At 36.4% G+C, this 27,286-nt stretch overlaps 1 protein-coding gene across 1 annotated transcript in view; it reads right to left on the bottom strand.

Moving 5' to 3' along the window:
• GNAT3 (G protein subunit alpha transducin 3) overlaps positions 1-27,286 on the bottom strand; it is a 59,444-nt gene that overhangs the window by 8,636 nt on the left and 23,522 nt on the right. The window contains exons 3-5 of the mRNA XM_006049681.4: positions 24,618-24,759; positions 19,030-19,187; positions 12,591-12,719 (exon numbers count right to left, since the gene is read on the bottom strand). Of these exons, the coding sequence (XP_006049743.1) occupies positions 12,591-12,719; positions 19,030-19,187; positions 24,618-24,759 (429 nt within the window). The remainder of the gene's footprint in view (positions 1-12,590; positions 12,720-19,029; positions 19,188-24,617; positions 24,760-27,286) is intronic.

Below are 27,286 nucleotides of genomic sequence, written 5' to 3'. Positions count from 1 at the left end.
TGTTGTATTTTGGTAAAAAGCACCAATGTGGACAGAGAAACTCAATAAAGAAGCTAGGAATCCTTTGTAATCCCCCTCTTTCCCTTATCTTACATATAGTGCACATGTGAAATGCAGTTTCTAATTCATCCACTCCTTTGAAACTCCTCTCTTGTACAAGCCACTACAGTTTCTCACCAGGGACACTTTCTCACCAGGGACACTATAGAAATGTTCTAATTGGTCTCCCTGTTTCTAAAAGCTCTAAAAACAAATTCTCATAGCACTCAGAATTTTATCCTAATGTAAATCTTATTATACCACTTTCCTGCTTACAATTTTTCAAAGGCTTCTTTTCCCCTTAGTGTATGCTCAGTCACTTCAGTCATGTCTGACTCTTTGTGACCCTATGGACAGTAACTCACCAGACTCTTCTGTCTATAGGACTTTCTTGACAAGAATACTAAAGTGGCTTGCCATGCCCTCTACCAGAGAATCTTCTGACCCAGGGATTGAATCCAAGTCTCCTGGATTTCCTGCATTACAGGCAAATTCTTTACTACTGAGCCACCAGGGAAGCCCTTAGCATCAAACACAAACTTTTTTTTTTTTTGATGACCTCTAAGGTTCTAGTTGTTTTTGTTCATTCCTACCTTTGCAAGCTTCAGTTCAGCTCAGTTCAGTCACTCAGTCATGTCCGACTCTTTGCAACCCCATGAATCACAGCACGCCAGGCCTCAGTGTCCATCACCAACTCCCCGCAGTTCACCCAAACTCACGTCCATCGAGTCAGTGATGCCATCCAGCCATCTCATCCTCTGTTGTCCCTTCGCCTCCTGCCCCCAACCCCTCCCAGCATCAGAGTCTTTTCCAATGAGTCAACTCTTCGCATGAGGTGGCCAAAGTACTGGAGTTTCAGCTTTAGCATCATTCCTTCCAAAGAAATCCCAGGGCTGATCTTCAGAATGGACTGGTTGGATCTCCTTACAGTCCAAGGGACTCTCAAGAGTCTTCTCCAACACCACAGTTCAAAAGCATCAATTCTTTGGCGCTCAGCTTTCTTCACAGTCCAACTCCCACATCCATTCATGACCACTGGAAAAACCATAGCCTTGACTAGACAGACCTTTGTTGGCAAAGTAATGTCTCTGCTCTTGAATATGCTTGAATAGGTGGTCATAACTTGTCTTCCAAGGAGTAAGTGTCTTTTAATTTCATGGCTGCAGTTACCATCTGCAGTGATTTTGGAGCCCAAAAAAATAAAGTCTGCCACTGTTTCCACTGTTTCCCCATCTATTTCCCATGAAATGATGGGACCAGATGCCATTTTCCTACCATTCTTCTTTTCAATGCAATCCAATCACAATGCTATTCATTCAGTTCCTTTAATATAAATCTAACTTTTTGCTATCTTAGGACTTTTGCATAGTCCATCTCCCTTCCAGGCAATATGGTTCAGTTCTTCCTTCCATAAGACTGTTTTTTCCCTCAATTTTCAGGTTTTAATATCAATATCAAGACTTTGCAGATAGCCACCTAGAGCATCCTTTGTAAATTGTTAACTTTTTCCACTGCCCATTTACTTTCTGTTGTATCACTCCATTTCTTTTATAGTAATTGTCACAATCAATAACTGTGATTTATTTTTTATATGTTTAGTAGTTATCATCTCCCTAATAGAATAGTGGTCTTATGAGGGCAGGGACCTTATCTACACTGGAGATGGTTATATTCCCCGTGCCAGGCACTGTGCCTGTAACATAATAAACATGCAGTAAATACTTGCAAATAAATGAATAGTTTCCATGTTAATGAAATGGAGGGAGGATTTTTACCCAAAGTCATCAAGGAATGAGAGAACACGGCAGGCTTGGGACAAATAATAATATTTTGGAGAATGTAAAGATTATGGTAAAATATTGAAATTTATGGCCTGAGTCAGCAAATATTTATTGAGCATTTATTACATTCTAAGTGTCAGAGTTTCAGTCTTGAGAATCTTCTGATCTGGTTGTAGTGGTGGTAGTTATGTGTGTGGTCTGTGTGTGTATGTGAAATGGAGTGATCAGAAACTGCAGAGAAGATAGTGTGTAAAAAGAATGTTCCAGATAGAAGCAGTAAGAGCAAAAGCAAGAGCAAAGGATTTGAGCACCCAAGAGTAAGCCTGAGGTGTTAGACCAGAAATAGATTTTCTGTCTTTTCTATTACATGAGAAGATCAGTTTTTGTATTGTGGTCAATGGCAATCCATAGGTGCTTTTGAACTAGGGTATTAACATTTGCTTGTGTACTTATTGTTAGGTCGCTTTGATCTGAGTTCAAATCTGAAGACAGATTTGATGAGGAAGAGATTAGAGGCAAAGGAAAAATTACAGGGCTTTCATAATAGCTTGACCCCAAAATATTAAATATTCAATACCAAGGAACACCCAACCTGTACAGATATTTCAAAGGTAATAACAATATTGGAGTATTAAATATCAGTCAGCAGACTTATTGAAGATAATCAGAAGTACCACACATTGTACTTCTCTAGTGCTTAATATTTCACATATTAATCCAGCAAAGAACAAACGTATAGAACTAAAATTCCTCAAATATGTGTACCAATGCAAAATCACTCCATTTAGTAGTATATTGAAAGAGAAGTTGCTCATATTATTGAAGACGATGTTTAGGAGTTCGATAGTTGCGTGGTTTAGAAATTTAAATTTGGTGTCAATAAAGACTATTATGGGGTTCCCTGGTAGCTCAGCTGGTAAAGAATCCACCTGCAATGCAGGAGACCCTGATTCAATTCCTGGGTTGGGAAGATCCCCTGGAGAAGGGAACGGCTACCCACTCTAGTATACTGGCCTGGAGAATTCCATGGACTATACAGTCCATGGGGTCGCAAAGAGTTGGACACGACTGAGGGACTTTCAGTTTCACTTTCAAAGACTATTGTAAGTGCTGCTAATTACCAAACCCTCTACAGTTTCGGACTTGCAATATAAATGGAGGAAGAGGACAGTTTTGACTTAAAGGTTATAATATGTAAAAATTAGCCAACAAATTTAATTTTTAAAATTTAGTAAACATACTTATGGAAGCAAGGATGATAAATATGCATTCAGACTTTAAAACTTTTAGTCAACAATTATTTAAACTTCACCATAAAGTTATAAGATAGATACAATTATCTCTCTAAACAAGGCTCATTAATCCAGTTGATACTTGAGGCTGCTGTGTAGCAGGTGCCATGTTAGGTTCTTTATGTATGACAGCTATGTTGTGAATGTTAAGCTTTGTTGCGAAGTTCATTAGGTCTGCTTCCTTAGACTACAGGTCCTAACAAGTACATCTATCTACTGTTAGTTGTCAAATCCTCACCAAGTAGAGTAGAAGCATATTTGTTGTGCAGCCTTCTTTCCCCAGGTCAGAAAATAGCTTTTTGTGTTGTCAAACAGATAACTGTGTAAAACTTTAAAACTTTCCCCTTCCCAAGGGTTGTGTTGCATTCTTTTTATGGACCATGTGGTTATCTCCTGACTTTGATCATTTATCTTCTCTGAACTCTGCTATTGATATTAACACATATGTGTGAAAAGTAACTATTCTCATTTTTAGTCAAATATTTAGTTGATAAGAGGTTCAGTTCAGTTCAGTTCAGTCGCTCAGTCGTGTCCGACTCTTTGTGACCCCATGAATCGCAGCACATCAGGCCTCCCTGTCCATCACCAACTCTCGGAGTTCACTCAGACGTCCATCGAGTCAGTGATGCCATCCAGCCATCTTGTCCTCTGTTGTCCCCTTCTCCTCCTGCCCCCAATCTCTCGCAGCATCAGTCTTTTCCATGAGTCAACTCTTTGCATGAGGTGGCCAAAGTATTGGAGTTTCAGCTTTAGCATCATTCCTTCCAAAGAAATCCCAGGGCTGATCTCCTTCAGAATGGACTGGTTGGATCTCCTTGCAGTCCAAGGGACTCTCAAGAGTCTTCTCCAACACCACAGTTCAAAAGCATCAATTCTTCAGTGCTCAGCTTTCTTCACAGTCCAACTCTCACATCCATACATGACCACAGGAAAAAACACAGCCTTGACTAGATGAACCTTTGTTGGCAAAGTAAAGTCTCTGCTCTTGAATACACTATCTAGGTTGGTCATAATTTTCCTTCCAAGGAGTAAGCATCTTTTAATTTCATGGCTGCAGTCACCATCTGCAGTGATTTTGGAGCCCAAAAAGATAAAGTCTGACACTATTTCCCCATGTATTTGCCATGAAGTGATGGGACCAGATGCCATGATCTTAATTTTCTGAATGTTGAGCTTTACGCCAACTTTTTCACTCTCCTCTTTTACTCTCATCAATCAAGAGGCTTTTTAGTTCCTCTTCACTTTCTGCCATAAGAGTGGTGTCATCTGCATATCTGAGGTGATTGATATTTCTCCCGGCAATCTTGATTCCAGCTTGTGCTTCTTCCAGCCCAGCGTTTTTTATGATGTATACTCTGCCTGTAAGTTAAATAAGCAGGGTGACAATATACAGCCTTGAAGTACTCCTTTTCCTATTTGGAACCAGTCTGTTGTTCCATGTCCAGTTCTAACTGTTGCTTCCTGACCTGCATACAGGTTTCTCAAGAGGCAGGTCAGGTGGTCTGCTATTCCCATCTCTTTCAGAATTTTCCACAGTTTATTGTGATCCACACAGTCAAAGGCTTTGGCATAGTCAATAAAGCAGAAAAAGATGTTTTTCTGGAACTCTCTTGCTTTTTCCATGATCCAGCGGATGTTGGCAATTTGATCTCTGGTTCCTCTGCCTTTTCTAAAACCAGCTGGAACATCTGGAAGTACATGGTTCACGTATTGCTCAAAGCCTGGCTTGGAGAATTTTGAACATTACTTTACTAGTGTGTGAGATGAGTGCAATTGTGCGGTAGTTTGAGCATTCTTTGGCATTGCCTTTCTTTGGGATTGGAATGAAAACTGACCTTTTCCAGTCTTGTGGCCATTGCTGTTTTCCAAATTTGCTGGCATACTGAGTGCAGCACTTTCACAGCATCATCTTTCAGGATTTGAAATAGCTCAACTGGAATTCCATCACCTCCACTAGCTTTGTTCGTAGTGATGCTTTCTAAGGCCCACTTGACTTCACATTCCAGTATGTCTGGCTCTAGGTGAGTGATCACACCATCATGATTATCTTAGTCATGAAGATCTTTTTTGTACAGGTGTTTTGTGTATTTCTGCCACCTCTTCTTAATATCTACTGCTTCTATTAGGTCCATACCATTTCTGTCCTTTATCAATCCCATCTTTGCATGAAAGGTTACCTTGGTATCTCTAATTTTCTTGAAGAGATCTCTAGTCTTTCCCATTCTGTTGTTTTCCTGTATTTCTTTGCACTGATCATTGAGGAAGGCCTTCTTATCTCTTCTTGCTAGTCTTTGGAACTCTGCATTCAGATGCTTATATCTTTCCTTTTCTGATAAGAGGTATAAGTTATGTAAGTGATCCTTAGCCCACTGTTCTCTCTCTCAGCATATCTTACAGCCTCCCAGGGAAGGGAGGACAAAGATTACTTAGTCTTAAGGTTTTATTCATGTTGATAAAATGGCTTCTGAAAAATCTTAGATTGCATGCTAATAATCCTCTCATTTTATGACTCACTTGATAAACAGTTTGTTTTTGTTTTTTTTGCCTATGCAGAGTGATGTTAGAGACACAGGTCCAGGGAGCATTGACCTTTTTTCTAATGCCATCTGCTATTACTGAACTGAAATGCTCATTGGCAAAGCAGATCAGTGGCTGCAGTTTTGCTTTTATATTGATTCTCTTGGATATTACATTTTATTTTGCTGCTGTTGTAGTAATTTATTTTTTACATGTCTTTTCATGTTATCTCCTCTAAATTTTAATTGGGACTTACTTTAGAGAAGGGAATGGCTACCCATTCCAGTGTTCTTGCCTGGAGAATTTCATGGACACAGGAGCCTGGTGGGCTATACTACATGGGGCTGCAAAGAGTCAAACATGACTGAGCAGATAACACTAAAGCATTATAATCATTGAAAAAAATGTGGAGATTCCCAAAGTGGAACAGGTAAGAGATATAAATACACATTTCATCATCACTTTTCTGAGAAAAACAATAATAGAAATCAGAGGACAACCTGTTTTTTGCTGACTGAATATCTGGATTGGTTAAATATACTGGGACAATTAATGAGGTGAATGGATATGTGATGTGGCTTGAATATCCTTAATTGCCTGAATAGTTAAGATAATTAGAGCTTTAATGACATTAGATGGAACTTTCAGTTCTCATTTTGAAAAGTTTTTTTTTCTTTTTTCTTTTTTGATTGCTTGATTGACTTAATGCATGTTTCCTTAACTGTGATATTTAAGAAAGGATTATTAAATATTAAAATGTGTTTAAATGCCTGACAGGTATGATGTAACTAAAAATTCACAGGTCAGGCTTTTAAGCAACAATTGAACATCAATTATTTGTTAAACTGCCCATGGTATTAATATAGGGCAAGCCATCAAAGTTTTATGGCTTTATGTTAAACAGTTGACTAAGCAGTTGAGTTTTATAGTCCATTTTAAACAGTTGGAAAAGCTATTGAATTTTACTAATTTATGTTAAACAATTGGCTAAATATGGAGGAGGGCATGGCAACCCACTCCAGTGTTCTTGCGTGGAGAATCCCATGGATACAGGTGGGCTACAGTCCATAGGATTGCAAAGAGTTGGACATGACTGAAGGGACTTGAACACACAAATATTTAACCATACTTCATACTAGAAAAGGTTATTATGAAATAATAGGCCCTTTATATACTTTCAAAGTCGTTGCATAGTCTAGGATAGCTAAAAATAATGCTATTGCAGCTAATTTTTTGTAAGATGTCTTTGCTCATCCTATAAGCATGTGACTGTCTTGGAAAAATAACAATTTCTGACATCCTTTATGTATTTGACCACAGAAAAATAAGATCTAATCTGAATAGAAATTTATTTTAAGCTCTTGTGTTGAATGGGATGTATTCAACATATTTGACTATATCAGAATTGGTATAACTTTTTAAAATTTTATCTTTTTATTGACATATAGTTGACATACAAAATTATACTATTGCAATTTACAACCTAGTGATTGACATTTATATATGTTGTAAATTGATCCCCACAAAAAAGCTAGGTATAAGGTCCTAAGGTGGCTGCCTGTGTCAGGGCCAACGTGTGTATCTGTGTTACCACTGCACAGTCTTAGCAAAGTAGCTTCACTAAGTCTTTCCCTGTGCCCAGTTCTGAAAATAAATTAGGGCAGATGCTGCAGATAGAAAGAATATGCACCGAGGTCATTCTAAATCCCTTGACTGTTTGTTATTAAAAAACAGAATCAAAAGGATTAACCATCATAAGGTAGCCTGGGGTTGCTAAACTCCTGTAATTGTTAATATCATTATATATTTTCTACTAAATTTGTGTGTAACTTAAAATGCCTACAGAAGAGTTCTTTGATTATTGAATAATATAATGCTTAAAGTCATTAAAGTAAATTCTAACATGAGAATAAATTAGATATCATGTTATGCTGCTGCTGCTGCTAAGTTGCTTCAGTCGTGTCCGACTCTGTGCGACCAGATAGACGGCAGTCCACCAGGCTCCCCTGTCCCTGGGATTCTCGAGGCAAGAACACTGGAGTGGGTTGCCATTTCCTTCTCCAATGCATAAGAGTGAAAAGTGAAAGGGAAGTCACTCAGTCATGTCCAACACTCAGTGACCCCATGGACTGTAGCCCAGATATCATGTTATATAACTTATAATTTTGAAAACATTAACCATGAACATACCTGTAACAAAAGTATAGTTATACATGATTTATTGCTCTGTGAGATCTAATAGAGAATAAGAACCAGACACTCCTAAGCTGTCTCATGTTGCAACAGAAATGAACATAGTGGGCATGATTTAACTTCAAATTCAAAACAATTATAATTTATTTTGTATCATAGATTGGGTAAATCTATGATACTGTTGAAAATAGTTACATTACAATTACAAAATCTAAAGCTCTACATTGTAATAGTTGCTGACCTCTTTTCCCTAGCTTCCATATAGTTTTATCTCCTTTCAATTATTTTAATCATAGAGCTCTAGGAAGAAAGGACTTCTCTATAACTGATAACTCTTATGATCTGTAAGTTCTTTGCCCTGAGGAATTATTTTATAATAATAAAAAGGTTAACATTTGCATTGCATTTTCTATTTACATAGTAACTTCTGTAAAGAGAAATCATTTTACCAGTTTGACAGTTGAAGGTTCTGGTATGATAAAAAAAAGTCCAAGGTAATTTGCATTGAAGTTGGACACGACTGAAGCGACTTAGCAGCAGCAGCAGGGGATACATGAAGATAATACAGTACATCGACAGCATTTTTTCATTTTGATGTTCCTGTTTAAAATTCTGCAGTCTTCAATTTAATATGTAAATTGACTTTATCTTTAAAAGTTTTAGGATGATTTATGCTATGTGAATACAAATCAGTGCTAATGTAAGTACCTAGGCACTTACTGAAATGAAGTTGGAAGGTACCTTATTTTTATACTTCCTATTTTAAAATACTATGAAATTTTACACTGTGAATGCCAGTGTACTTTTGGATAATCCTATTTAGTACTTCAAAAAAAAAAAGTGATTTAGCTGTGAGAATTTATTAAGGGATTAATTATCTCAATTGCTGTGACTACTTAAATGATTTGAAATTTTTTTAAATGATTTAAAATAGTTCCTTACAAGCATGTATAACTGTGTTTTTTACACTTTATAGTAAAAATTGAGTATTTTCAAAATTTCATTGCTTAAATATTGTTTCTAGAGAAATTCCCTACATGCTCTTCCTCATAAATGATGTTCTTAATTACACACCCTCTTGAGCCAGAGAGAAAGCAAAAGCTAGTAAGAAAACAAAAGAGCTCAAAACCCGTTTTAGTGGGTGGGAAAGAGGTAGTGGTTGCACACTAGAGAAAATGTTGTGTCAAAATGAGTCTTAACTGAGCTTCAGTCCAATTCACAAATATCTTACATTTTAGCATTGCTACTGTATAAAGAATTAGCAAGACCTTTCTCATTCCTTCATATGAGCCAACAATATAAGAAAGTATATTTTCATATATGCACATATATATATATATACACGAAGGATTACTTATGCAACTTAAAATGCTTTACAGAACTAACCACAGAATTAGAAAAGGAAAGGAAAATGACGATGCACCAATGAGTCTAGTGTCCTAGTGCAAATGCTGTATTCTACTTGGTTTTTTAAAATGTATGGATAATGATATTACATTAATATAATGTATTAATATCATTACATACAATGATATTGTATGTAATGATATTACAGCAAATGCTGTATTCTACTTGGTTTTTTAAAATGTATGGATAATGATATTACTTGGTTTTTTAAAATGTATGGATAATGATATGATAAAATGTATGGATAATGATATTACAGTGCAAATGCTGTATTCTACTTGGTTTTTTAAAATGTATGGATAATGATATTACAGAATTATGGATAATGATATCAAGTTCACTACTGAGTGAACTTGATGTTTCAGGAAATGATGATGATTTCCTGAGCTTTTGTGTGTTTGTTGGCAGTTTTACACATACCCTCCTTTTAGGAGTGCAGACTTGTGAGGTGCCAAAGAGCCCTAACAACAGGACTCTATCTCCCCAGTAGGCTGTCTTTTTATCCCTCTTCCCTCTTCTCTCTGAAGGGAATTATGGATGACCAACAACTTTGGAAGAAGCACTTACTCTACAGGACAAGAGTGGTTTCCAGCCCAATTTACCTTATAGCCCATCAGGGTTGAGCAGTGTAAGAAGTGTGGTTTTTGAAGTTAGAAAGATAGCCATTTTAATCACATTTCTAGCATTTCTGTGTGTGATCTTGGAGAAACCTTCTACCTGTTTCCATTTTTGACTCTTTGTCTTATGTAAGGACAGCAATACCCATGCATCATATCACAGTAAGGGTGTAAAGACCGTGTTCATAGCTGCTTGGCACAGTACATCTACTCCTCCAGGCAGGATTCAGGCTGGCTGAGTGCCTGCTCTGAGTTCGTCACTGTGGTGATCACAGGAGATAGAGCTGTAAGCAAACGTGGCCCCTGGCCTTCTGGACCTCAGATCACATGAAACAAAAGGAGCAAACTGATAAAGAAACAAGGCAGTTTCATGTAGTGGTAAGTTCAAAAAGAGAAAAATGCTGTAACATCAGTTGTGTAATGATACTGGCTCACGTTGGTGTGGCTGGAAGAACTGTTTGTCTATCTTCCCAGTTCTACGTTTAGTGTCATCACGTTTCTAAGTTGAAAACGGCTATTGTTAGGGTATTGACACTCAAGAAATCCTCAAGGGCCAAAAATCAGTCTGACCCCCTCCATCCCTGGGGGCTTGTTGTTACATATTTACCCACACTCTGCAGGATATAGTTATAACAGGGACATTTAGGGATGGTTAATAGGTAAGGTGGTCAAGACTCTATGAGGGGACAGTGTTTGATTGGGAAACTTAATAAGAAGGGGCCAATTCTTGCAGAGACCTAGTGTCAGAGCATTTTAGTTAAGAAGAACAGTAAGTGCAAAGACTCAGACTTAGACATTCAAGGAACAGAGATATAAAAAAGATAATTTATGCTAGTGAGCGTTTCTGACAAGATACTTGATTGTTTGATGTGGTAAAGAAAGACCAGGGTTGGGAGTTTCTAGATGTTCAAGATGTGACATTAATTTTTAAAACTGGCTTGTCAGCCAGTTTTAATAATAAGACAGTCTAGGATCTAGAAAATTCCATTAGCTTTATATAAGATAAGCTAACACCAAGTTATAATTCTCTGCTGGGACTTCAACTAATTTTTTACAACAGCCACATTAGACAAGCAAAGAAGAGATAATTTTATTTCTCAACAATTACTGCTAATTAATGGAGACTCTGATTGGAACCTTGGTAGGATTAGCCCCAAGGCCTGTAGTCAGCTTCTAGCCTGTTTCAGGGAGAAATTTGGAGAGGAGAAAGAGTCAAAGAAATGCTTTGAGAGGCTTAGCAGGGGTAGAACAGAGGAGCAATTGGATTTGGGCTCTCAAAGTACAACCCTGAAAACTGGATCAATGATCAGGCATCTGGAGAAAGTAGTTGTCAAAGAGGAACTGTGCCACAGTGATGACAGGCCTGAAGACAAGCTGCTTATGGTTGCCAAGAGATGTTAATCCCAACCTTTGCAGTTCCTTATCCTGTTTGGTCTTTCATTCATCTTTCAGAAAATTTATTTGTGTGCTTGACATTAATGGGTAGTTTTCAGGGCTTTCTTCCATATTAATTGAAAGTATCCTGGCCATCTGTGTAATAATATTCTAATTAAATACTATATGTCAGTAATTACAATAGTTTTAAAGCAATTAAACTTTGATCCCACTGAAACAATCTTTCCTCAATGGATACAAATAATTCATGTCACCTTTTCCCATTTTTTTCTACTTTTAAAAGATATTCCCGTTATTGAATGCATGAATGACTTAATTATGTTTTTATTAATAATTATGTTTATGTTATATACCCTTAATTATGTTTTAAGGGTACATCTAGAACATGGTTTTAATGTCTAATATTCTATCTCAGGGAGAAGGCAATGGCGGCCCACTCCAGTACTCTTGCCTGGAAAATCCCAAGGGTGGAGGAGCCTGGTAGGCTGCAGTTCACGGGGTCGCAAAGAGTCATACATGACTGAGCGACTTCACTTTCACTTTTCAGTTTCATGCATTGGAGAAGGAAATGGCAACCCACTCCAGTGTTGTTGCCTGGAGAATCCCAGGGACAGGGGAGTCTGGTGTGCTGCCGTCTATGGGGTCGCACAGAGTCGGACACGACTGACATGACTTAGCAGCAGCAGCAGCAGCAGCATTCTATCTCATCCACAATCATAGGGAGAGGCACTTAAGTGTCAAGGGACATTTTCTAACACTATAGTATGGATTTCTATTTCTTGGTATAGTAAATGGGTAATTTTACAACAGAATTGCTAGGAGGGTCTTGATAATGCAACAGCAATGAAAATAATTGACTCATACCCAAATCATACTTATGAAATAGGTCTTGTTATTCCAGTAGATAGCATCACATTCAAATAATTCTCTTCTAAATTATTTGCATTTTTAAATTAAGGAAACAAAATAACATTTCAAGCAAATGGGAGAGTAGGAAGGTACAGAAATAAGATCCTTGGCACCTGTTGCTTCAGTGTTATTTAAATGTATTTCCTTTTGTTTTTTTCAAAGTAGGATATCAGTTTCAAGTATGAGGAAACTAAAATCTAGCTCCCACCTGCTCAAGAAGAGGTATTTTTTTTCTTGAAGAGGAGGATGAGGCTCAGGATCAGGATTGGCATGGAGAGCTACAGGAGGGCAGAGAAAGATCATGGAACTGAAGTAAACAAGGCCTCATGAACATGCCCAAGGACTCACTGTACTTGATCATGGGTTAGAGCTCTTCTCCATAAAGAATATGTGCTTGATGCATATTTCTGTTGAGAGTTTAAAAAGACATTGGCTCATACCTGAAATGCAAGTCTTTAAAGGAGAATTGAGTTTCAATGATTCCAGTTGTTTTCACTCGAGAATGTAGAACATCTTGTTCATTCGGGACATAGCCAGGCGCTGCTATTCTGTCCAAATCATTAAGGTAGCTAATAATAATAATAATAAAAAAAGAATATATAGTTTTAATTTTGTGTTAGAAGATACCAGGATTCAGTACAAATGAATTTTTCATTTAGAGTCCACTAAACTGATTAACTTCCAGACTGATGCTTTTCAAACTCTGCTTCTCAAAATTCTAAGAGCTCAGTGGCTGGGATGTTACAGAGCACTGGGTGTGACGGACAACTGCCCTGCGGGTCCTTTTGTGAAGGCAGCTGGGTGAATGCTGCCTTAGCTTAATCTTACAAGGCTGATATGATGGATTCGCTGGTGTCTGAATAGGCACTTGAGAGGAAAGCTCTCCTTACAGGACTTAGATCATCCCTCCGCCAAAAATGCTTTCTTGTAATGATGGTCACTAGACTAGTCTCAAAACGCTGTAGTTTGTATTTAGGCAGTTGGAATTTTAAGAGAGTGGCTCGTTTTAGTATTGTGGTCTGTTGGTTTTGTGTTGTTTCTCCTGGATCCTCTAGTTTAGGAATTGGAATTGTCTTTATTAAGTGCCATGATTTTATCCAGTTAGGTCAGTAATAGAAGAAGCTTTTCACTTTCTTTCTGGTTCATGCTGGAACTACTTAGTTAGGTTGCTGACCCACTCCTGAGTCAGTGCTCCTGAGGACAGAAAGCTGAATTTATACACTGTATACTTTCCTGCCTCCTCTTCTCTTCCAAGAGTGCCTCAGCATGTCCTCTGCTCTTCTCCAGAGACCACATTTAAAAACCCTACTATCATCAGCCAAAATACTGTCCTCTTTCTGCCCACAGGATCTAGGGGTGGTGAGAGGCTGGAATGAGCATGATTAAGCTGTGTGCTCTGGAAGAGTCTATTAGATTAGAGGAAATAAACCGCTTTTAGCTTCATCCTTCAAGTCAGATCATGTCGCTGGAGTAAAACAAAGTGCTTTATTGCTTTAAAAACAGTTGAAAATCACCTGTTCTATACTTTTGATACTAAGGTTTTAGGAGCTTAGCAATATGACTATTTCTATAAAAATATTAAATAGAGATACCAATAGCCTAGTAAAGTTTTTATGCTCAAATTGGCCTTTATAGTGAACGAAGTTTATACTTACAACCTAAATAAAAAGATCATAATGGACATGCATTCATCTAGACAGAATTTGAGAGGTAGAATATAACTGAGTATTAGTTATTGTTCAACAGTTCAATTTTTCAGAGACTAAGTTGAAGAGCTGTTATACCTTAAAGTCTAGCACAATGCCTTAAAAGTTAATGCTGTTTGTTTTTGAAAATAAATTCAGTAGCAATGTAGATAATTATTCTTGAAGGGTATTTCTGATTTTAAGCTGAAATAAACTAAGAATGGTCAAGTGTCCCAAAGGGATTTTGGTCAAGGACAAATGACAGTCAGACTTCAGAAACACATATATGTATAATGTGAAAATTGATCACCATGTTTTTTCTAATAGTTTAATTTTATTATAAAAAGACAAATCAAGGTATAAATACATCAGAAGAAAATGTTAGAAGATACTTTGTTTTATCTATTTTCTATTTCTGAAGCAAGGTCTTTGGTGAATTTCTTGTTAACTCAGGCTGCATATGTGGTAGTATACTGTTGGTCAGTTGGTTCATGCAGGAGCAAAAACAAAAGCAATCCAAACAGAAACATACCTGCTGTGATAGAGATTAAATCCATTTTAGTTATGGGTAAATGAATGCTTTGGTAAAGACACGCTTTAATGTACTTTTATTTGCATACATAAATGATGTCAAGCAAAGCAGAAACATTGGCAGAGTGACAAATTTGCATCTAAAATACTCATTTTAATAAACAAATATAGAATTTGGGTGCTCAAGCCTGTGGTCGAAAACTTAAAACAAGCCAGAGGCCTGAAATACCTATAGTTCAAATCACTTAAAAAAATATCATTCTTTTTCTAATCATGTAAATATAGTATCTTTTTCAGTGAAGTCCATGTTGAATCTTAAAGCATGTGGAGTTTGTTGCACACTAGACAGCCCCAATCAGCAAACTGCAAAGTATTAATAAAAATCTTTCCAGCTCTCGCGATGCTTTTCTATAAGTTTGCTAGTACTGATTGTGGAGAGTGAGGTGTTATGTCACCAACATTCCCTGATTAGAACTCATCTCTTTATTGACCTCAACTTAAAGAGTCTTTAGGTTTGAGAGAAAATCAAATATCTCATTTCCAGAAAAATTGGATGAATAGATTAATAGACAGGTACATGAATGGATAGATGGAATGAAGGAAGGAAAGGAAGAGAGAGGGGGAAGAAAGAGAAAGAGAGAGGAAGGAAAAGAAATACCATTGCACTGCTGCTGCTGCTGCTGCTAAGTCGCTTCAGTCGTGTCCGACTCTGTGTGACCCCATAGATGGCACCCCACCAGGCTCCCCCGTCCCTGGGATTCTCCAGGCAAGAACACTGGAGTGGGTTGCCATTTCCTTCTCCAATGCATGAAAGTGAAAAGTGAAAGTGAAGTCGCTCAGTTGTGCCTGACTCTTAGCGACCCCATGGACTGCAGCCTACCAGGCTCCTCTGTCCATGGGATTTTCCAGGCAAGAGTACTGGAGTGGGGTGCCATTGCCTTCTCCACCATTGCACTACAGAATGTATATGAAGTAAACTGGATGTGGTATCAAACTGACATTAATTTTAGTTTAAAATGTTAATGTAATTATTTTTTAAAAAAAAAAAAAACCTGTTAAATTTTGGAAGAAAGCAATGGAAGTTCAGCTAATTTAGTAAGGTGTCACTTAATTTTCACTTTAAGAATCCATAATGGCAAAAAAGTTAACATTTACATTGTTTTTAAAAAATTTTGTAAGAAAACCTTCTTAGACACAAAGGGAGGAAGTCAACTTTCTTCTTATTTTCTACTGCTGTTTGCAAATTGATCTGGGTAGTTAAAAATCACTGCATTACTGGCAACATTCACAAAATTGGTGCAGAGATTTATAGATTTGTTTAACTTGAAGAACAGACAAATATTTTTAATATGAATCTGAAATGTGATAGTCTCACTATAAAATATATTTTGTCAAAACAAAGAAAAAAAAACTAGAAGGGAAGTCTAAGAAAAACAGTAAAATGTCATTTTTTTGCCCATCTGGGGTATGCAGTACATAATTATTTTTGATATCAAAGAGCAAAGAATTTGGTAAACATAATATAATTGCAAACATATTTCTTACATTATTTTAAGGGAAAATGTCTAACCAATAATGTGTATCTAAAATGAAATATATTGAAATTACAAGTATCAACATATCTTTCTCTTCCTCTTTCTCCAGAACTTTGCTAAGCAGCATTTTATAGGAATATCCCACAATTCAGTTTCTGATTAATTGTGACTGCCTTTTTCAATGATTCATATCAAAAGCAATGTTTTCTATACCATAGAGTAATATTAAACCATTGTTTATGTAATCAAAGGGTGATACCCATTCTCTACGTCATCAGAGAGATAAGAACAGGAATTTCCTCCAAGGTCCATTGGATTTTGGAATTTTAAATGAACATGAATGAGCAGTCACAGAGGACTTTTTTTCTGTTATGTTTTCCTAGAATTTATATGGTTTGTTTTCTCTCCATAATCCTTCTTCTTCTTATGCTTAAAATATGAAGTATCATGCAAATTTTTTCTTTATTTTGTCCTCAAATAATTTTTCATTTGTTTAATCTTTACTGTTTTATTTTTTTAAATACATCTAGTATGTTCTCTTGGGAGTCCATCAGAAGAACTGCATATATACCCATTCACACATTCATTTGCAGGGACAGAAATATAGAATAAGTACTTACATTATATTTGTATGCACGTGCACACATGCTTACAGACATGTAACTGTGGGACAGGTCAGGAACCATTTACTAAAATGGATATTTCAAAACATTTTAATAATGAAGTTATAAATACTGTTACAACCTCCTATTGCTTATGGCTAAAAATTTCTAACTGGTTGATATTATTGTGAAAATTAGGTAATCTTGCTTGAGATTCCAAAAGAATCCCACTATATACAAACATTCCACAAATCAATACATTACTTTCTTCTGAAATTCTATATCATGCCTATCAAACCAGGGGAGCCAAAGCACATGTCATTAATAAGATTATTTTAGAAGATGATTTTGGTAACTTGATTAGAAATGAAGTGAATAGTCCACACCTCAACTTGCGTGTCACCAGTTTGTGTTCATCTAAAGCTTGGTGGCAAGAATACTCAAAAGAACTATACAAAAAAGATCATCATGACCCAGATAATCACAATAGTGTGATCACTCACCTAGAGCCAGATATCCTGGAATGTGAAGTCAAGTGGGCCTTAGGAAGCATCACTATGAACAAAGCTAGTGGAGGTGATGGAATTCCAATTGAGCTCTTTCAAATCCTAAAAGATGACGCTGTGAAAGTGCTGCACTCAATATGCCAGCAAACTTGGAAAACTCAGCAGTGGCCACAGGACTGGAAAAGGTCAGTTGTCATGCCAATCCCAAAGAAAGGCAATGCCAAAGAATGCTCAAACTACTGCACAATTGCACTCATCTCACATGCTAGTAAAGTAATGCTCCAAATTCTCCAAGCCAGACTTCAACAATGTATGAACCATGAACTTCCAGACGTTCAAGCTGGTTTTAGAAAAGGCAGAGGAACCAGAGATCAAATTGCCAACATTTATTGGATAATCAAAAAAGTAAAAGAGTTCCAGAAAAACATCTATTTCTGCTTTATTGACTATGCCAAAGCCTTTTGGGAATACCAGACCACCTGACCTGCCTCTTGAGAAATCTGTATGCAGGTCAGGAAGCAGCAGTTAGAACTGGACATGGAACAACAGACTGGTTCCAAATAGGAAAAGGAGTATGTCAAGGCTGTATACTGTCACCCTGCTTATTTAACCTGTATGCAGAATACATCATGAGAAACGCTGGGCTGGATAAAACACAAGCTGGAATCAAGATTGCCCGGAGAAATATCAATAACCTCAGATCTGCAGATGACACCACCCTTATGGCAGAAAGTGAAGAGGAACTAAAGAGCCTCTTAATGAAAGAGGAGAGTGAAGAAGTTGGCTTAAAACTCAATATTCAAAAAACTAAGATCATGGCATCTGGTCCCATCACTTCATGGCAAATAGATGGGGAAAAAGTGGTAGATTTTATTTTTTTGTGCTCCAAAATCACTGCAGATAGTGACTGCAGCCATGAAATTAAAAGACGCTTGCTCCTTGGAAAAAAAATTATGACCAACCTAGATAGCATATTAAAAAGCAGAGACATTACTTTGTCAACAAAGGTCTGTCTAGTCAAGGCTATGGTTTTTCCAGTAGTCATGTATGGATTTGAGAGTTGGAATATAAAGGAAGCTGAGTGCTGAAGAATTGATGCTTTTGAACTGTGGTGTTGGAGAAGACTCTTGAGAGTCCCTTGGACTGCAAGGAGATCTAACCAGTCCATCCTAAAGTAAATCAGTCCTCAATATTCATCGGAAGGACTGATGCTGAAACTGAAACTCCAATACTTTGGCTACCTGATGCAAAGAGCTGACTTATTTGAAAAACCCTGATGCTGGGAAAGATTGAAGGTGAGAAAAGGGGACGACAGAGGATGAGGTAGTATGATGGCATCACCGACCCAATGGACATGAGTTTGAGTAAACTCCAGGAGTTGTTGACGGACAGGGAGGCCTGGCGTGCTTGCAGTTCATGGGGTTGCAAAGAGCCGGACACAACTGAGTGACTGAACTGAACTGAACTGAACTGAGCTTGGTGCATAATGATTATGTGTGTGTTTGTGCATGGGTGCACATGTGTGCTCAGTTACTAAGTCATGTCTGACCCTTTGCAACCTCATGGACTTTAGCCAGGCTCCTGTCCATAGGATTTTCCAGGTAAGAATCCTGGAGGGGGTTGCCATTTCCTCCTCCAGGGGACATTCCTGACCCAGATATCAAACCCGCATTTCCTGCTTAGCAGGCAGATTCTTTACCACTGAGCCACCTGAGAAGCCCATATAATGATTAAATCTTTTTAATTGGGAGAAAGTATTTATAACATATATATCTTTTCAGACATATATTAATAGTTTCAAAATTAGTTATTTAAAATGCTTCCATGGTTATATCTTTTACATCTTATTTATATAATCTTGCTCTTTTTTCTTTCCTTTCATTTACTTGTTATTTAGCATGATAAAAATGTAAATCTATTTACTTTTGTCATTTGTGATTACAAATGCAGAGTATACAGAGTTACAATTTTTAAATGTAAATGTTTCAACTCCAGTTCCTTTTAAAATGCATTTACTTACTATGCTGCTGAGTCATTGAGCTGATATTCAGATGCCCTTTCAAAGCAGGCCTGAACTCCTGGATCTCTCCACAGTCGTTTTATTACCTCAGCCAGTTCCGGTGTCATGCTGCCATCTTCCAGGCTATTTGCCATCGCACAAAGCTGTCGTTGGTCTTCCTGCAGCATTGTTTTTGTCAGAAGGATAAAAATGTGTTGTTACTTAAACTCACGTATTCTTTTGTTTTCCAAAAGTCATTTCAATTTGATGATTTTTACTTTAGTAACAATTTCATTGAAAATCTATTCACTATGAAGTGAAGTGAAAGGAGCTCAGTCATGTTGGATTCTTTGAGACCCCATGGACTAGTACAGTCCATGGAATTCTCTAGGACAGAATACTGTAGTGGATAGCTTTTTCCTTCTCCAGGGGATTCTCCCAACCCAGGGATCAAACCCAGGTCTCCAGCACTGCAGGCAGATTCTTTACCAGCTGAGCCACAAGGGAAGCTCACTGTATCTTTAGGTTAATAGAACACAAGTATCTTATAATGAAACTTCTGGCTTATGTCCACAAAAGTCCTTCATTGCAAAAACTGTGAAATATTACATGAAGAAATTAAGGTATTTGGTAGTTATCACTGACTTCTAAGTATGATGGAAAAAGGGATAACAGTATTTTGGTGTAAGTCCACTGAGCTTCTAGAGGACCAGAATGCTAGTATCAAAGAGCAACAAATCTAATCTAATCGAGCACATTGTATTCCTTTGATCATGGCCATATATTTTCCAGGAAATAAAAATACCAAGTAAGAATTAGAGTACAAATGGAAATTAAAACTCAATACTCTAAAATTATAGTTTAGAAATATATTGTCATTATTTACCATCACATACCTCTTTGTAATCATAAAAATTACCAAGGGTAAACATTTTGATCCACATAAAGTTTTTGAACATCACTGTAGGTGTTGTCATGAGCATGATTTTAGGGCAAATTAATAGGGCAGAGGTGAGATTTCATTAGGAAAAGAAAAGAAGGGAAGAAAGTAAAGGAAAGAAAAAAGAGGAAAAGGAGAAAAGAAAACCAAGTATTGTGTTATTCCTGATGGAATATTTGGAGGTGACAAGGACAAAAGGAAGTTTGAATAAATAACATAGTCCACAGTTTACTTAAACTAATGATCCAAACTGGTTTATGACTAAAAAAATTTCATTAAGAATGTGAGTTTCAGATTAATTCAATTATTGGCCATGATGCTAGACCAGGCAAATGGAGAAATCTAGGCTCAAATCTTAGTTGTCAGATTCCAAAGCCCATATTCTTTTTGCTGACTATTTTTCATGCACATTTTCATAACAACTCACATGACATTTAGCACATGTGATATCTCACACAATCCTTACAACAAGACACTATATTTTCTCTATCTTACAAATGAGGAAACTAAAACTTGGAGGTAAATTTGCCAAATCAATAAAGATGTAAGTATCAGAAAAAGAATCAAGCCTAAACATATTTTCTGCAAAAATAGGTGGCTACTAGTGAAGTATGTCTAGCAAGATCCTGATGCCTTTCTGATACAACTCAATTTATTACTTGAAATTGATGATAGGCTTGTGACACCATTTTTGTAAAAATCTGCTCTTTGTATAAAAAATGAAGGGTGTCTGTAACACTGTTAAAGAAAGGCTCTGTTAAGACTAAAAAGTCCATTTTATCTTTCTTCACAATCCAATTTTACTGCTAAGCCAAACTGATTAGATGACTGTTAGGCCACAAATTTTAACTGGCCCAAATCAAAGGCTTTGACCTGTTGTTTCATTGTATCAACACAAGATGAACTTTAAAATCCTTCCTCCAGAATAGTTGGATATGACAGGAAACTGTCATATCCTAAATTTATCCTAGATAAATTTAAGGGATGTTTAATCATTTTCCAAATAATAATTCACTGCAGGTTTGAGTGGCATCCTAAATATATTTTATTTCCCTATCATATATTTGGAAAAGTTTGGGAATTATGGTGGTTCTAGAATAACTCATTTTCTTTACATTGGTTAGCTCTAGAACTATGTTGCATATGTTTCGTCAATAAGTTTTCCAGACTTTCTTCATCAACATTAGGAACCTCAGATGAACCTAGAACCTTGTGTAACTCATTCTGAACCCTAGAATCATATTTTGAAAGATTATGGAAAAAATACATCAAGGAAGGAAAATATATCATAGCCTAATAATTTGCAGAAATGTCAGGTTTGAAATGCTAAGTTTTAATTACAGGATTCTCAGAAGCTTTGCTTACAAATATTGTTTGTGAATTTCCTAAAAATTGTTACAGTGCATATGTATCCCAAACTTATTTGATTATAGAACTTTTGTCATAGACCATCTTGAGTAATCAGTGTTCTTTACTTCAAATTATAGGATTCACTTCATAGGGTGCTTTGTCAAAGATGGTCACAACACCTACAATGTGTGGTGCACTTTTCAGCATTCTTTTAGTCAGTCTAGTGACTGTTTTAGATTTCTAAAATAGAATATAGTAATACTGAGAAAGAATAAGTAAATGCCTTTATTATTTCCCTGTTTTGTTTCTTTAACTTTGCCATCTTTAAAAGCTTTTGAAATAGCTGATGCTTTATAACTACTTGGTCAACACCATTTTTCTTCTCTAGAGAGCAAATACTATTTCCATCTCATTTATGGCTGATTCTTCAGTGCATTCCTAGTATCCAGTTAGTTGTCTAGGGAAGCCCCTAAAGTTACTCAGTCATGTCTGACTCTTTGCTACCGCATGAACTATACAGTCCCTGGAATTCTCTAAGCCAGAATACTGGAGTGGGTAGCCTTTCCCTTCTCCAGGGGATCTTCCCAACCCAGGGATCGAACCCAGGTCTCCCGTGTTGCAGGCGGATTCTTTACCAGCAGAGCCACAAGGGAAGCACAAATAAATAATAGTTTAGTTTAGAATAACAACTTTTCAAATGACATTGGATGTATACTTCAATACATAAATGTTAACAAGCCTATATTCACTGTGATTTTTAGAAAGTAATAATATCTAATACTGGGAGCTTATATTCTTTCATAATTAGTGTTTGTATGGATTTATTATTCTTGCTTCCTCTTGTAATAATCATTGTAATTTAATGATGAAAGCTAACACTTTGTGGATGAAAAACCTGAAACTTAAGTATCTTGTCCAAACTTGCAGAACCAGTGACCAGTAAAGCTCATGTATATTTTCTGTTAGAAATCTTTTTCTTTTTGAATGGCAATCTGTGTGGTGAGGTATAAATGGTTATGTAAAAATATATATACTGTATATCTAAGTTATTGAGAGTCACAGGACACCGAAACTGTGAAAGCCACACTTAAGTGCTTAACAATTAATCTGTCAAACAAATAGCCCGAGTCAGGTAGAGAGTATATTAATCTCAAAATCAAATACTGAAGAAGAATGTGATTGAAATTGCTATAATCTACATTAATTGAAGTAAAAGTATGAGCCCTGTAGTACCTGACAACTGTGATGCTTGATACTTGAGGACATAGGTCCTCCTAAGAAGTTATATCAGTTGTTTAGTGCTGCTTAAGTTACTCTATTTACCCCATTTAATGTACGGTTTGAATAAATGACATTTCTTTTTATGTTGTAGTTAGCATAATGGCAGCAATATACAGAGTCTGTTTTCACTCCACCTTCATGCCAGATCATTACGAGTTTTAACCAACACATTCCAGGTCTTTAGTGATGACTGCTATCTGATTTGCAAACATTGGGCTTCATGAAGCAAAAAATATATTTAACTAAGTATCAGTAGGCAAGGTTGTGACACAAATATATGGAATATTACACATGCAAACTTGCTAAATCGTTCTCAGAGGAATGTAGAAGGAACACCTGTTCTAAGAACTGTTATTGTTTAAAAGAAATAAAAGAAAAGAAATAGTCCTAATTCTTAAAAATATTTGTACAAAACTCCTTGCATAGGGAAAAGCACTATAACAGAAGCCAGGAGAATTGAGTTTTGCCCTAAACTCTAGTTATTTAATTCAGGCCAAATTGCTAATCCTCTTTGCCCCTTATTATTCTTATTTTTTTAAATAAGGGATTATTTCAAGTTGTCTCTTAATGGTCAGTTTAAAATCCTAGGTTCTTAGAAAAGCCAGGGTCTGAACTATAAATGAACACTAAATCATAGAATAATAAAGACCAAAAGGGATATTAGCATTCAGCTCCTTCAAGTTCGCCTTTCACATGTGAGGGAAACGATAACCTAGAGAAATATTATCTTTAACTTAGTGGTGCCAAGTTGTGGGGAAGCTAAAAATGGAAGGCACACCCAGCAGAAATCCTGACTCTGCTTTACAGTCTGCCCCAAGGACACACGGAGCATTTCTGTGCTCTCTGCTGGAAAGTGGCAGAACTAAAGGGGATTTAGGGACATGAAAGGTATTTTTCTTTTCATCCTAATGACTGCCAAGAGTCATTTACATGGTTTAACCTTAAACTTCTTGAGAGCAGGGGAGAGCGCAAGTATCATTGTCTTCTCTATACCTACCATATCATTCCTCTCTATATTCATTGTTAGTATGTGAAAGTGAAATTCGTTCAGTTGTATCTGACTCTTTGCGACCCCATGGACTATACAGTCCATGGAATTTTCCAGGCCAGAATACTGGGCTGAGTAGCCTTTCCCTTCTCCAGGGGATTTTCCCAACCCAGGGATCGAACCCGGTCTCCCACATTACAGGAGGATTCTTTACTAGCTGAGCCACTTTTTAGTATAACAAGGTACCTAAAAATTATACTGGGAACAGTTTAGTTGACATCATCCAGAGGCAATCAGCTGCTCCCAGAGAGAATAAAGGGAAATGGGTGAGTTCTTCCTATAGATTGTACACAATCTGTTTCAGGATATGATTAACTACCGTTCTTTGCATAATACTATAGGTTTCATTTGCTAACTAAAATAGTTTTATATGTTGGCACATAAATTGTTTTCAAGTAGGTAAAATTTTTATACATTTTAACATAAAATCTAATATATTATAAAAAAAAGATGAAACTATCTGCTACCTTGTAAACAAATAATGACTGAGTATATTTATTATGCAAACATTTTCTCAAACAATTTTGAATTTTTTTAAAAAAATTAACTTTATAAAATAATCATTTCCTTGTGCCACATATTTTTTGTAATTATCATTGAACATTATTGATAGTTGTAGTATTGTTCTTAAAAATAAACTCTCCATGAAATGGCTCATAATTAAACTTAATATAGAGATATTACAGTTTGATTTTATGGACTAGCAAATATAAGTATTTATATTTGATATAGTGTATTATTTGATATTGGGCTTCCCTGGTGACCGATTGAGTCCTAGGAAAACAGTTATTGTTGAGTAAGATGAGAGCGCACAGTCAAAAGGAAAGTTCCATTTAAAGGAAAATAGGAAATCTTACACTAAACAGAATTAATACTTTCAAATTCATGTTTTATATTCTTAATTTTTGGTATAGATTAAGACTACAGATCTATTAGGTCCACTGTTTATGGTTCAGACTCCACTACAGCTGTCATTATTTGCATACTTACTGCACTTCTAGGATTTACATAATCAATCTCCAGGGTTGCCATGGCTTTCACAATAGCTAGGATGGATTGCAATGTATTACTGTAAACTACTGCTTTGAACTCCATGCATTCTTGCTCACTGTAACCGTTCTTATGGATGATCCTATAATTTAAACATGAAAAGCTTTTGTCAGTTGAATAGTTGATTTTTTCTAATATTAAACACATCAATAATAATTTGCTTGCATAAAATTATAGTATACATTTTTGTTAAAAACAGAAGAGTGTTACCCATGCATATGATAAATGCGAACAATTTTATGGCTTTGAGTTTTTATTTTCATTGGGATTTAATTTAGTATTTTCTTTCTGAGCTCCTAAGCTAAATACAAAGAGGACTTTATGATTTGCTCTAGATAAACTATAATTTAAAATGGGTAAATCATGAGCTTTTTACTGAGCAAGATTATTTCTTTCTGAGAGAAAGATTGTCCAGATTCCCAGGACAAAGATATACACAGAGTTCTGAAACGTTTTTTAGTGTTTGTAACATGATGTCTAGAGGAAATGAAGTAATTTACTATAGCATCCACATCTTTTCCTATCACTTAAGACACACAGGAAAAATAGGAGTGCCTGCTTTCTATTTATAACAGTAACAAAGGCATCCTTTTAAATGGTGGTAATCACCTTCTGTTAAATCCCTTGTCACTGTTCCGTGTGTGTACGTGCCACTGAGTTCTCAAAGTTGAAATGCCTAGACATTTAACTTGGCTGAACTCTTCTTTCCCTTCCACTCATTCAACCAGAACTCAATTTTATTACTAGTTTTGGAATACACACCTATTAAAAGGTTCTTTGTGTATGCTAATCACTTTATTACATTTCTATTGCATAATATTTATTCTTGTTTTTTTTTAAATTGCTTTTAAAATGAACTGCGTGTTAATTAGGCATCATTTAGAAGAGAGATTACTAGGGATTTGTGTTGCATCCATACACACAGAGGCTTTAGTATAGGGAGTAAAAAGAACACAAATGCCTCCAAAGACATTAAAACCTTCAAATGCAAATACTCTTAGTGAAAAGAGTAAAGGCAGTACCTATATCTATTATTTATTGTTTTTAATATTGGATTGCCAATACTGGGTGTATTTATATTCAATACTTCAAATGGCCATATTTGTCCTACTGTATTAAACAATTAACTAGGTGAATAAGATAGTCAATTAAAGACTGTAGTGAAAAAACAGTAAAATGTTTTTATGGATACATTAAGAATAAGTTCAGGAAAGAAATCCCAGTTCTCTGTCAAAAATTAAAATTAGAATATTATTTTAATTATTAAATTTAAATGGCAATTATAGATAAACCTGGGGGCATTTAGGTTTTCTTCCTGGAACAAGTTCTTATCTCTGTCCTTTTTTCATGGAATGAGAACTACCTGTCACCAAGCAAATTAACAGCAAAGTTAACAAAATTGGCTGTAGTGGGACGTGAGCAACATTGCTTTTCTAGGGGCTGCGATTACTGCAATTACTGTGAGATAGAACTCGCCATCTGCAAGTTCATTCTTAGATCTGCTCAAATTAATAAGCATTTACTAGGCATTTTCGGCAACGTATTTCAAACACTGAAGAGAATGAATGAAGTATAAATGTCCTTCTTCCCTAAAAACATAGACCAGTGCTCTATTGTCCCATACAGTAGCCATACAACATGTTAATTAAAATTAAATAAAATTTAAAAGTTAGCTCCTCAATAACATTAGCCACATATGGAGAGCACAGATGTAATAATATTCCTGTCATCACAGAATGTGCTATTGGAGAGTACTAGATTAGAGGAAGGTACGGCATGAAATCCTATTTTTGTACAGTATGATAATGTATAGCAAAAATACTGGCAGGTGGAATGAACTAGAAAAAGTGATCAACCCAACCGGGAGAGGTGGTAAGGGATCAGGGAGGATCATCAGCAGTGATGATCAGTTAATTTTTCAGGGATAAATGGTTATTTCCAGAGAGTCAAAAGGAAAAAAACACTTTGAGCAGGAGAATCAGTGTGACCTAATAGATGCTTACAATTATCAAGCTTTCAGTATGTGCCAAACATTGTTTTAAGTGCTTATGCGTCATCTTATTTCTTGCAATAAGTCCTGACTTAAAAGTAGGTATCTATAAAAGTTATCACCTACATTTAAAGGTAGAAACAAAGGCATTAATACATAAAGACGCTGTCCCTGACTTATTCCATTAATGGATGGTACAGCTGGTCAACACACACAGCCTGATTTCAGAGCCTGTGATCTTAGCCACCAGGCTATATTGCCACCCATGGTATGCTAGTCCATAGCACTGTGTAAGTTCAGCATTTCTCAGGAGAAAGGAGGAGGGGGAGGGACTATGGGATATTAGGATGAAGAGATAGGCAAGAGTTGGATTCTGAAGTGTTTAAGAGTTCTAGGAGTTTGATCTTGTTAATGTAGGTGAAGAGTTCAATTCATGAAAGAGATAAAATAGTTTCTGCAGAGATAGCTGGTGGCAGTATGGCGAACAGTGAAAAGAAGAGGAGAAGTAGAAACGACATAGCATGATACCACTGTAATCCAGGTTAGCAATGCCGAGGTTCTGAACTGAGGCAGTGACAGTAGAGTTAAGTGACGTGTTTGGAGACATAACTTGGGTAAA

This window comes from Bubalus bubalis, chromosome 8, assembly GCF_019923935.1.
Source record: "Bubalus bubalis isolate 160015118507 breed Murrah chromosome 8, NDDB_SH_1, whole genome shotgun sequence".
NCBI classification, from domain to species: domain Eukaryota; kingdom Metazoa; phylum Chordata; class Mammalia; order Artiodactyla; family Bovidae; genus Bubalus; species Bubalus bubalis.
The sequence above is the reverse complement of the archived record's forward strand: the minus strand, read 5'-3'. Positions and strand labels throughout refer to the sequence as shown.